This window comes from Physeter macrocephalus, chromosome 6, assembly GCF_002837175.3.
Source record: "Physeter macrocephalus isolate SW-GA chromosome 6, ASM283717v5, whole genome shotgun sequence".
Taxonomy (NCBI): domain Eukaryota; kingdom Metazoa; phylum Chordata; class Mammalia; order Artiodactyla; family Physeteridae; genus Physeter; species Physeter macrocephalus.
In genome coordinates, this window is record NC_041219.1 from 95,867,749 (window position 1) to 95,880,363 (window position 12,615).

General features: G+C 41.5%; 1 protein-coding gene across 16 annotated transcripts in view; it reads right to left on the reverse strand.

Annotated features, from left to right (window-relative positions):
• PPHLN1 (periphilin 1) overlaps nucleotides 1–12,615 on the reverse strand; it is a 168,884-nt gene that overhangs the window by 96,019 nt on the left and 60,250 nt on the right. For 12 of the 16 annotated variants that reach the window (XM_028491446.2, XM_055085684.1, XM_055085680.1 and 9 more), the window contains 2 exons: nucleotides 12,178–12,234; nucleotides 9,337–9,416 (listed from right to left, as the gene is read on the reverse strand). In XM_028491446.2, the coding sequence (XP_028347247.1) occupies nucleotides 9,337–9,416; nucleotides 12,178–12,234 (137 nt within the window). The remainder of the gene's footprint in view (nucleotides 1–9,336; nucleotides 9,417–12,177; nucleotides 12,235–12,615) is intronic. The other 4 variants (XM_024122723.2, XM_055085686.1, XM_007106039.4 and 1 more) reach the window with 1 other exon arrangement.

The window sequence follows — 12,615 nt, forward strand, 5'->3', positions numbered from 1 at the left end:
GTGTTTTTCTGTCTTTTCATTTTGCTTATCTTACTGTGTTTGGGGTCTCCTTTATGCAGGCTGCAGGTTCGTAGTTCCCGTTGTTTTTGGTGTCTGTCCCCAGTGGCTAAGGTTGGTTCAGTGGGTTGTGTAGGTTTCGTGGTGGAGGGGACTAGTGCCTGTGTTCTGGTGGATGAGGCTGGATCTTGTCTTTCTGGTGGGCAGGTCCATGTCTGGTGGTGTGTTGTGGGGTGTCTGTAGCCTTATTATGATTTTAGGTAGCCTCTCTGCTAATAGATGGGGCTGTGTTCCTGTCTTGCTAGTTGTTTGGCATAGGGTGAAATAAAGTTATTAAAATAAATGATAATTATTAAGAAAAAAATTTTTTGAAGTAAAAAAAAAAGGAAATAAAATCCTGGAAGGTCAGAACCCTAGGACAAATGGTGAAAGCAAAGCTATACAGACAAAATCTCACACAGAAGCATACACATACACACTCACAAAAAGAGGAAAAGGGGAAAAAATAATATATCTTGCTCCCAAAGTCCACCTCCTCAATTTGGGATGATTCGTTGTCTATTCAGGTATTCCACAGATGCAGTGTATATCAAGTTGATTGTGGAGCTTTAATCTGCTGCTTCTGAGGCTGCTGGGTGAAATTTCCCTTTCTCTTCTTTGTTCGAAAAGCTCCCAGGGTTCAGCTTTGGATTTGGCCCCGCCTCTGCGTGTAGGTCACCTGAGGGCGTCTGTTCTTCACTCAGACAGGACGGGGTTAAAGGAGCCGCTGATTCGGGGGCTCTGGCTCACTCAGGCCGGGGGGAGGGAGGGGTATGGATGCGGGGCGAGCCTGCGGCAGCAGAGGCCACCATAACATTGCACCAGCCTGAGGTGCGCCGTGCGTTCTCCCGGGGATGTTGTCCCTGGATCACGGGACCCTGGCAGTGGCGGGCTGCACAGCCTCCCAGGAGGGGAGATGTGGACAGTGACCTGTGCTTGCACACAGCCTTCTTGGTGGCTGCAGCAGCAGCTTTAGCATCTCATGCCCGTCTCTGGGGTCCGCACTGATAGCCGCGGCTCGCGCCCGTCTCTGGAGCTCCTTTAAGCAGCGCGCTTAATCCCCTCTCCTTGTGCACCAGGAAACAAAGAGGGAAGAAAGTCTCTTGCCTCTTCGGCAGGTCCAGATTTCTCCCGGACTCCCTCCTGGCTAGCTAGCCATGGTGCACTAACCCCTTCAGGCTGTGTTCACGCCACCAGTCCCCTCCCTGCGATCAGACAGAAGCCCGAGCCTCAGCTCCCAGCCGCCACCCGTCCCAGCGGCTGAGCTTGTAAGCCTCCTGGGCTGGTGAGTGCTAGTCAGCACCGATCCTCTGTGCGGGAATCTCTCCGCTTTGCCCTCTGCACCCCTGTTGCTACACTCTCCTCCGTGGCTCTGAAGCTTCCCCCCTGCCACCGGCAGTCTCCACCTGTGAAGGGGGCTTCTAGTGTGTGGAAACCTTTCCTCCTTCACAGCTCCCTCCCACTGGTGCAGGTCCTGTCCCTATTCTTTTGTTTCTGTTTTTTCTTTTTTCTTTTGCCCTACCCAGGTACTTGTGGAGTTTCTTGCCTTTTGGGAGGTCTGAGGTCTTCTGCCAGAGATCAGTGGGTGTTCTATAAGAGCAGTTCCATGTGTAGATGTATTTCTGATGTATCTGTGGGGAGGAAGGTGCTCTCCGCATCTTACTCTTCCACCATCTTCTCTTGAACCTCCAGATATGCTATTTTATACTCCGTAATAGTTTATATAAATCCTACTGTTTACACGAAATGTATACACTTAAATCTCATTTTTTGATACTACCACTACTTCCCTTCTCCAACCACATACAATACTAAACAAAGTATAGGATTTGGAGTTATAGACAAAGCTGGGTTTGAATAGCAGTTTCATCACTAGTGAGGGTAGATGATTTTATATACATAACTTATGACACTGTGAGCCTTCGTTTTCTCATTTACAAAACAGGGATTAATAATATTATATTCACTCTTAAAGTAGTTGTGAGAATCAAGGGAAGTAACAGACCTGAAAGCATCTAGCATAATGCTTGGTACTTTACTTTTGTCTCCATCTCTTACCTCTATAATGTCACATCATTGATTCTAAATATATCTCCTCTGGATGACAGTGTCAGTAAAAATCCCCATGTTATCGTATACTATCATTTATAAAGCGCTTACACATGCAAACCAAAAAAAGGTATTTTAATTAAATGGAATTCCATGAAGGTGGCTAGACTTTATCACCCCCAACTTATAAACCAAAAAACTGAATGTCAAAAGGTTAGTGATTTGCACACAGTTACCAATACATGCTGAGCTGAAACTTAAAACTAGGTCTTCTAGATGAGTAAGGGCCTTGACCACCTTCAATTCAATTTACCAAAAAACTGGTTTGCCATCCATAATATTTACTGGAAGATAATCACAGTATATCTACGTGGAGTGTTTCCATGGCCACTGAGTAAGCCTAAATAAATATCTTACTCCAAAGCCCTACCCATACATAAGGTTAAAAAGATATAAGCAATCTTTATCAAGGTAAAGATATAAGCCATCTTTATCAAGGTAAAGCACCCTTGATATGATAAGAACCAAAAAATCCAATCTTTCCTATTCAAAATCCAGCATTCTAGCATCCTCAGACTTCTGGGAAAGCTCCAAAGACACAAGTTGTCACAAAGACACCTTTTCTTTTTTCTATTTGAGGCAGAGAAGCAGCTGCCCACTGAACACCAGCACAGACCATCAGGTGATATCTTTTCTTACAGAAAAGCCAAACATACCAAAGACAGAAAACAAAAAGAAGTGAAGAAAGACGAGAATAGAAGTAACAACAGTTATGGAAAGACAAAGAGTGTGAGGTTGGTGAAGAGAACCTCAGCAACACCCCAAAGTTTTAAGTTTTGAGGATTAGAACCATGCACCTTTTCAACACGTTTTCAGATTCTGAGAAGGAAGGACTGAGAAGAATGATGCAGTGAAGACTGGTTATGTCCTTGAGAAAATTACTTAACATCTAAGCCTTTTCCATAAAATGGAGATATATACCCATTTCTTTAAAATTGCAAAATAATCACAACCTTAGCATTAGCTAACACCTGCATCATGTCACATAATTACCATTTCTTTTTTGTGGTGAGGACATCAAAGATCTCTTAGCAAATTTCAATTATACAGGAGAGTATTATTAACTACAATAACTATGCTATATATTAGATACCCAGAACTTATTCATATTATAGCTTCAAGTTTATAATCTTTGACCAACACCTCCCCTTTTCCCCCCTCCCCCAGACTCTGGTAACAACCCTTCTTTCTGTGAATTTGACTTTTTTAGATTCCACATGTCAGCGGGATCACAGAATACTTGTCTTTCTCTGTCTGGCTTATTTCACTTAGCATAATGCCCTCAAGGTCCATCCATGTTGTCACAAATGGTAAGATGTTCACCTTTTTCATGGTCGAATAATATTCCATTGTGTATATATACAATATTTTCTTTATCCATTCATTCACTGAGGGCAGGTTAGGTTGTTTCCACATCTTGGCTATAGTGAATAATGCTGCAGTGAACACAGAAATGCAGGGGAGTTCCCTGGTGGCCTAGTGGTTAGGATTCCAGGCTTTCACTGCCATGGGCCAAGTTCAATCCCTGGTCAGGCAACTGTGATCCCGCAAGCTGCGCAGCACAGCCAAAAAAAAAAAAAAAATTGCAGATATCTCCTTGAAATACTGTTTCATTTCCTTTGATTTCTTCAGTGATCCACTGGTTGTTTAGCAGCATATTGTTTTGCCTCCAATGTGTTTGTGTTTTTTGCAGGTTTTTTCCTTGTAGTTGATTTCTACTCTCATAGCCTTGTGGTCAGAAAAGATGTTTGATATGATTTCAATTTTCTTAAATTTACCAAGGCTTGTTTTGTGGCCTAGCAAGTCATCTATCCTGGAGAAAGTTCCATGTGCATTTGAAAAGAATATGCATTCTGCTGCTTTCCGGATAGAATGCTCTCTATAAATTAATTAAGTCCATTTAGTCTAATGTGTTATTTAAGGCCTATGTCTCCTTATTGATTTTCTGTCTAGATGATCTGTCCACTGATGTAATAAGTGGGGTGTTAAACTCCCCTCCTATTATTGTGTTACTGTCGATTTCTCCTTTTATGCCTTATACATTGAGGTGCTCCAATGTTGGGTGCATATATATTTACAACTGTTATATCTTCTTCTTGGATTGACCCTTTGATCATTATGTAGTGTCCTTCTTTGTCTCTTGTGACAGTCTTTATTAAAGTCTTTTTTGTCTGATATAAGTACTGCTATACTTATATAGCTTTCTTTTGGTTTCCATTTGTATGGAATATTTTTCTCCATGCCCTCCCTTTCAGTCTGTATGTACCTCTAGATCTGAAGTGAGTCTTTTGTAGACACCATATATGAGTCTTGTTATTGCAGCCATGAAGCCACTCTATGTCTTTCGTTGGAGCATTTAGTCTGTTTACATTTAAGGTAATTATCAATATGTATGTTCTAATTGCCATTTTGTTAATTGTTTTGGTAGGTCTTTTCCCCCCCTTTCTTCTTTTTTTCTCTTCTCTTGTGATTTGATGACTAATCTTAGTATTATGTTTGGATTCCTTTTTCTTTTTTGTGTGTATATATATTATAGATTTTTGGTTTGTGGTTACCATGAGGTTTCTGTATAACAGTATATTAAGTTGTTGATCTCTTAATTTCAAATGCATTTTTAAAACCCTGCATTTGTACCCTCCTCCCCTCACGATTACTGTCTTTATCTTATTTTACATCTAACTGTTTTGTGTATCCCTTCACTGCTTATTGTGGATACAGATGATTTTACTACTTTTGTCTTTTAACCTCTTTACTAGCTTTGTGTGTAGATGATTTCCTACCTTTACAGTATGTTTGCCTTTACTGGTAAGCTTTTTCATTTCATAATTTTCTTGTATTCTTGTTGTGGCCTTTTCTTTTTCACCTAGAGAAGTTCCTTTACCATTTGTTGTAAAGCTGGTTTGGTGGTGCTGAATTCTTTTAGCTTTTGCTTGTCTGTAAACCTTTTGATTTCAAATCAAACCTGACTGAGAGCCTTGCTGGGTAAAGTATTCTTGGTCACAGGTTTTTCCCTTTCATCACTTTAAATATACTATGCCACTACCCTCTAGCCTGCAGTTTCTGCTGAAAAATCAGCTGATAGTTTTATGGGAGTTCCCTTGTATGTTATTTGTTGCATTCCCCTTGCTGCTTTTAATACTCACTTTATCTTTAATTTGTGTCATTTTGATTACTATGTGTCTCAGCATGTTCCTCTTTGGGTTAATCCTGAACGGGGCTCTCTGCACTTCCTGGACTTGGGTAACTGTTTCCTTTTCCAGATTAAGGAAGTTTTCAGCTATTATGTCTTCAAATACTTTCTCTTCCCCTTTCTCTCTCTCTTCTCCTTCCGAGATCCCTATAATGTGAATATTAGTGTGCTTCATGTTGTCCCAGAGGTCTCTTAAACTGTCCTGATTTCTTTTCATTCTTTTTTCTCTTTTCTATTGTGGCAGTGATTTCCACTACTCTCTCTCCCAGCTCACTGATCTGTTCTTCTATATCATTTAGTCTACTATTGATTCATTTTAGCGTATTTTTTATTTCAGTTATTGTATTCTTCACCTCTGGTTGTTCTTTATATTTCCTAACTCTTTGTTAAAAACTTCTAACTTCTCATTCTGTGCATCCACTCTCCTCCCAAGTTCTTTGATCATCTTTATGATCATTACTCTGAACACTTTTACAGGTAGACTGCCTATCCTCACTTAGTTCTTCTTCTGGGGTTATATCTTGTTCCTTTCTAGAACATATTCCTCTGCTGCCTCATTTTGTCTAAGTTGCTCTTTGTATTTTTATGTATGTGGTAGGTAGGTTATGTTTCTCCACCTTGGAGAAGTAGCCTTCTGTAGGAGATGTCTATTGTGTCCTAGCAGTACACTCCCCCCCACCCATCACCTAAGCTATATGCTCTAGGCATTCCCCCCTAAAAGGGCTGTGTGGGTCGTTCTGTTATGGCAGGCTAACTACGTGGGTAGTCTGGTAGGCTTGGCTGGCCCCTAGTCCAGTTGGTTGCCAGGCCCTGCCTTGTGCAGATGCTGCTGGCTACTGTTTAGTGGGGCCTGGTCACAAGGTGGCTGGTTGCAGAACCCTCGGGGGCCCCAGAGCTAGTGCTGGCTCACTGGTGGGCAGAGTCAGGGTCTCAAAGACTCTAGAGCTGTTGCCCACACACTGGCAGGTGAAGCCAGATCTGGGGTTAGTGCCGGACCATTGGCAAGTGAACTGCTTCCTGGAGTCTGGCTGCAGGGCCAGGGATCCCAGAGCTCATTTCAGATTGCTGGAGTAGGGGAGAGGCCAGTTCCTGAAACAGTTGGGTATGGGGTCTGGGGTGTCCCGAAGGTTGTGTTGGCCTGCTAGTGGTCAGGGCCAGGGCACAGCTGGTCCCAGGGTAGGGTCTGGTTTGCCTCTGCTGTCTGCCCCCTGGTGGGTGAGGCTAGTCTACAGGCTAGTGCAGGCTTCCTGGCAGGAAGGGCTGGTGTCTGTCCTCTGGTGGTTAAAGCTGGGTCTTGGCCCTTTGGTGGGTAGGGCTGTGTCTAGGGGTGTGTCTAGAGGTCAGGAAGTCTTTAGGCAGGCTGTCTGTTGATGGATGGGGTTGTGTCTCCGCCTAGTTAGTTGTCTGACCTGAGGCACCCTAGCACTGACCCCTACAGGCTGCTGAGTGGGGCCAGGTCTTGGTGCTAATGAGCCAAGATGACAGCAGCCAGCAACAGTGTTCATGTGTTTGAGCATTCCCTAATATGTCTGCCACAGGTGTCCATGTCTCCAGGGTGAGCCGCAGCTGCTCCCTGCCTCTCCAGAAGACTCTCCAAGACCAGTAGGTGGGTCTTGTCCAGGCTCCTACCAAATTACTGCTTTTGCCCTGGGTCCCACTGCACATGGGATTTTGTGTGCGCCCTTTAAGAGTTAAGTCTCTATTTACCCCATTCTGTGGGGCTCCTGCAATTAAGCCCTGCTGGCCTTCAAAGCCAAATGCTCTGGGGGCTTGTCTTCCTGGTGCCGGAACCCCGGGCTGGGGAGCCTGACATGCGGCTCAGAACTCTCACTCCTGTGGAAGAACTTCTGCAATATAATTATCCTCTAATTTGTGGGCTACCCACCTGGGGGGTATGGGATATGATTATACTGCGAGCCCATCCCTCCTACCTGTCTCGTTGTGGTTCCTTCTTTATGTCTTTAGTTGTAGAAGATCTTTTCTGGTAGGTCTCACTCTTTTTCACTGATGGTTGTTCTGCAGGAAACTGTGATTTTGGTGTGCTCCTGAGAGGAGATGAGCTCAGGGTCTTTCTACCTTGCCATCTTGGCTGCTCTCCTTATGAGAGCAGTATGAGCAGTGGTCATACGTGCATACTGAAGCATCATGGCAGGTGGACACCAAACTCCCAGTGTTGACATGTGGGCTGAGTTTTGTGGCCAATACAAGGCAGTTTATGATAAAAGATGCTTAGGCAAGGTTAAGCGAAGGGGTGCAGAGCTTCCTTGCACTCTCAGAGCTGCCATGTGTTCACCCTGTTTTCAATTTCTTTGCATATGTAACTAGAAGTGGCTTGCTGGATGATATGATAGTTCCAATTTTTTTTTTTTTTGAGGAATCCCCATACTGTTTTCCAATTTACATTCCCACCAAGAGCACACAAGGGTTCCCTTTTCTCCATATCCTCTCCAACATTTTTTATTTGTACACTTTTTGATGACAGTCATTCTGACTGGTGTGAGGTGATATCTCATTGTGGTTTTGATTTGCATTTCTCTAATAATCAGCAATGTTGAGCATCTTTTCATATGCCTGCTAGCCATCTGTATGTCTTCTTTGGAAAAATGCCTATTCAGGTCTTCTGCCTCTTCTTTGATATTGAGTTGTATGAACTATTTATATATTTTGGATATTAATCCCTTGTTGGTCATATCATTTTAAAATATCTTCTCCCATTTTGCAGGTTGTCTTTTTATTTTATCAATGGTTTCCTTTGTTTTGCAAAAGCTTTTAAGTTTAATTAGCTTCCATTTGTTTATTTTTGCTTTTATTTCTCTTTAGGGTTTTCTACATATAAAATCATGTTATCCACAAATAGTGACAGTTTTACTTCTTCCTTTCCAGTTTGGGTGCTTTTTACTTCTTTTTCTTGCCTAATTGCTCTGGCTAGGACTTCCAATACTATGTTGAATAAAACTGGTGAGAGTGGGCATCCTTGTCTTGTTCCTGATCTTAAGAGGAAATGCTTTCAGCTTTTTGCCATTGAGAATGATGTTGGCTGTCGGCTTGACATATATAGCCTTTATTTTGTTGAGGCATGTTCCCTCTATGCCCCCTTGGTTGAGTTTTTATCATAAATGGATGTTAAATTTTCTCAAATGCTATTTCTGCATCTACTGAGATGATCATATGATTTTTATCCTTTATTTTATTAATGTGGTGTATCACAATGATTGATCTGCAGATACTGAACCATGCATGCTAGCATGCCTAGAATAAATCCCACTTGATCATGGTATATGATCCATTTAATGTGCTTATGAATTTGGTTTGCTAACATTTGGCTGAGGATTTTTGCATCTATCTTCATCAGAGATATTGGCCTGTAGTTTTCTTTCCTTGTAATGTCCTTGTCTGGTTTTGGTATCAGGATAATTCTAGGTTTATAAAACGAGTTTGGAAGTGTTCAATCCTCTTCTATTTTTTGGAAGAGTTTGAGAAGTATAGGTATTCTTAAATGTTTGGGAGAATTCATCAGTGAAATAATTTGAGAAAATTATTTAACTTCTGAGCCTGTTATATAAAATGGAAATATACACTTACCTACATCATAGAATTTTTATATGAATTAATAACAGAAGAAAATACATAATACAGTGTATAGAATCAAGTAATTATACAATAAATGTTAGGTCTCTGCCTATTACCCCACTTCCAAAATAAAAGCACAGTCTCTCAAATATGCCTCATCTGGATATTCATTCCCACTCGGCTATGGTCAAGATGAGAAGGGGCTCAGTAAATACTAATTTTAGCATAACCTGTGGAAATAATTCTATGAGAAAACTGCTCATTTACTCTGGGGGCAACTTTTAAGTTATGGTTACTTAAAACTCAAGCTTTCAATGCAGCAAATTACCCCCATTAGGTGTGACAGTAAAGAATAAAAGCATCTGTACTATACAATCCATCTCATTTACTTTGTGTTTCCTCTTTGAATTGATTTTAGAAGTACAACAAACCTTTGATGAAGGAACTGCTGAAGAACTTGAGGGTGAAGTGTCTCTTGATGTTTTCAAAGACTGAACAGGTCTTTCTTTACCTATATAAGAAAATATAAAATGCAATTTTCTAGCTTATTTGTTTTCAACTAGAGTGATTTTGTAAATGAATAAATAAGGGGTGGAGGTCATATACTTATTTTAATAGTGAAATCTTTATTACATTATTAAATTAAATCTGTTAAGATCTAAATCCTCCTATCTGTCTTAGAGGCTGGGCACCATCAAAAATTTCAAATAACCTAGAACTAAAGGACAGCATATATGGCAATCTAGGCCATATTAATGCCAGTTAACAAACACGGAACCACAGAGAAGACCTCAGGAAAGGCAAAAAACATTTTAAAATCATAAATGCTTCCTCCTCCAAGTTCCAAAAAGTTAATTTTTAATACATCACACTAAAAATCCAATGGAGGTTATTATATAGATACTACCAAAGAGAATTAGCTAATTATTAGCTAATTAAGCTATAGCTCAAAGAGAAAGGTATGTAGGAAACTTAGCAGGTATTCATGAAATGTTTAAAAAAAAATTAAAACTAGAAAACTATAGGGCTTCTCTGGTGGCGCAGTGGTCGAGAGTCCGCCTGCCGATGCAGGGGACACGGGTTCGTGCCCCGGTCCGGGAAGGTCCCACACGCCACGGAGCGGCTGGGCCCGTGAGCCATGGCCGCTGAGCCTGCGCGTCCTGAGCCTGTGCTCCGCAACGGGAGAGGCCACAACAGTGAGAGGCCCGCGTACAGAAACAGTGAAAGGCCCGCGTACAGAAAAAAAAAAAAAAAAAAAAAAAAAACAACAACTAGAAAACTATAATAGAGCACTAATCCAGTACCTGATATGAATGAGTACCCAAATATTTGTTAAATGGTGAAAAATAAATCTGTATGAGATAAAGTCACTAACCTTTATCTTTGGTCACTTCAGACACTCACATAGTGCTCTATGTATACTATTGTTTTTATGGAAATATAAGCCAGAAAATAAATTTAAATATTATTTTAGCCGGTTCAATGAAAACAACAAAAATGGGCTTAGTTAAATATAATCTTAAAAATAACAGTGAGCTGTTGCTAATAGAAAAACGTTTCATTAAATTATCTATATTTCAACTGTAACAGATATCCTCTGCTTTCAAGTGCTAGGAAAACTTTAATTACAGAGAAGAGGAAAAAGTAGCAACAAGTTTGGAGTGACACAGAAACTGGTCAAGACTGGATAGTGGGTTAAGGCCAGGAAAGCAGTCAAGAGCAAAAGCGGAGACAAAACGACCTTGAAACTGAGGCAAAGCCAGCTTCAGTGAAAAAGCCTCTTAAGCTCTTCCTGCTATGGTCAAGACAGCGAAGTAAGGGCCTGGAGCTCAAGGGCTTCCAACCACCTGGGGACGTAGTGAATAACATCTCTTTCCAATGTCCTGCAGGGCTGGAAAGGCTTTCTCAAGACGCCCCCCACAGCTCCCCGCACCCACTACACGTGGCAATGTGTGAAGATATTTCTGATTGTCACAGTGGGTGAGTGCCACTGGCACATGGTTAAGTAGAGGTGAGGGATGCTGCTAAACATGCTACAAATGCACAGGACAGCCCTCCACAACAAAGAATTATCCAGCCTCAAATGTCAGTAGTGCTGAGGTTGAAAACTCCTGCTCTAGGCACAGTATTCCAACTGTGAAGCTCCAAAAGTCTTAAAAAAGACCTAACTCTAGAATCTTTTAACTTGTGGTACCATTAAGAGACTTTCACACTAAGCAAGTTTAAAAGTTCTTACAGACCTTAAAAATCAAAAGCAAAATGATACAACCATCACTACATCCCCGAATGGCTAAGAACATGGTTTATTTAGTCATTCCCTACTGTATTTCCATTGCACATGGCAAATTCCATATCATAATGTGACAGTGTCAGTCTATCCCACTGCACCAAAAGCCCCTAGAGGAACAAGTATCATAGCTCATTTTTTTCCGAATACCCAAGGCCTACCAAGTTGAGTCCTTTAAGAAAAGAGTAGGCACTCACAAACTTGTGAAAAGATGAATTATTTTCCTACCCTTAGGATTCAGTGACCTCCCCAGTCTATTCTGATTAAGTATTTCCTTGAGAGATGAAGAAATGGACCAATCAGCACAGCACACTATGTTAATTAAAGACATAATTATAGGCTCAATTCTGGCACACAGCAGCTAAACACAGCAAAAAACTTTCACAAGCAGCTGTTAATCTCTTATTTAGCACCTCCTTTACAAACAAAACATCAGCTCTACAGGTATGCCAAGTATGGTGTCCAAATGTAGTCTTAGGATCTTTCATGATTTTAGCTGCATAAGGCTAATTTAAGCAGATTTCAACCAATTTCAGTGTGCAGAAGCAAAGGAACATTGAAGGAGAGGGCAGTGGTTTATCAAATATCAACATATATTCATATATACCGGTGGCATGAAGGGCAGGGACAGGCAAGAAGCAAAGGATAAAGAAAAAGGATGATACAGGTGGCAGCAGAAAGAGCACAAAAATGCTAAATAGAAATATCCCGATCCTACTGATGTTGGGTCCTTTCTGCCAGTGACTTGTCTACTCTACAGATCTCAACCCCCTATGAGGTGACAGTTGCTGACTGGGAGTGGCTAGCCCAGACAACAAACCCACATGTCTCCCCAAATCCTACTACCTGAGTCTGCTATTGTTCAACTCTGGTTCCAACAGCAGACTAATGGAGCAGTTATACACTTTTCCCATTTCTATAACCTCTATCAATTACAGCCCCCCACCCTTCACGATCCCAAATCACAATCTAGCTCAAAACTCACCTCTTTCTGGCTTTCCTTCATTCTGCCGTTTGTAGGAGGCACCAGCACGCACGGACTCTAGGGAAAGGTGGGCAGGGAGGAATTAACACTAGCACCTCTGTGCCCAGGAGGAACAAGAGAAGAACCCAGAAGTAGGAGCAATGAGAACAGGAACTTCTGAGCATTTGCCGGTGACCCTAACTGCCTTCCTACCCTGCTTTCAAGTTGGGCTGCCTGAGCAAACACCAATGAAGAGAAATAAATAACAGAATAGGAGAAAAACTCTGTTTAAGATTGGGTCCAACAACAATGATGTATGAAGATGAGGCTAACCAAGGACAGCATGAGCAGAAAGAAATGAGAAAAGGATCCTATGATAAGACACCAAAAGTTAAAGATGGGGATCACACGTCTTACTTATCACTATAAGCATCTAATCTCCTCCATAAAGTCAATATT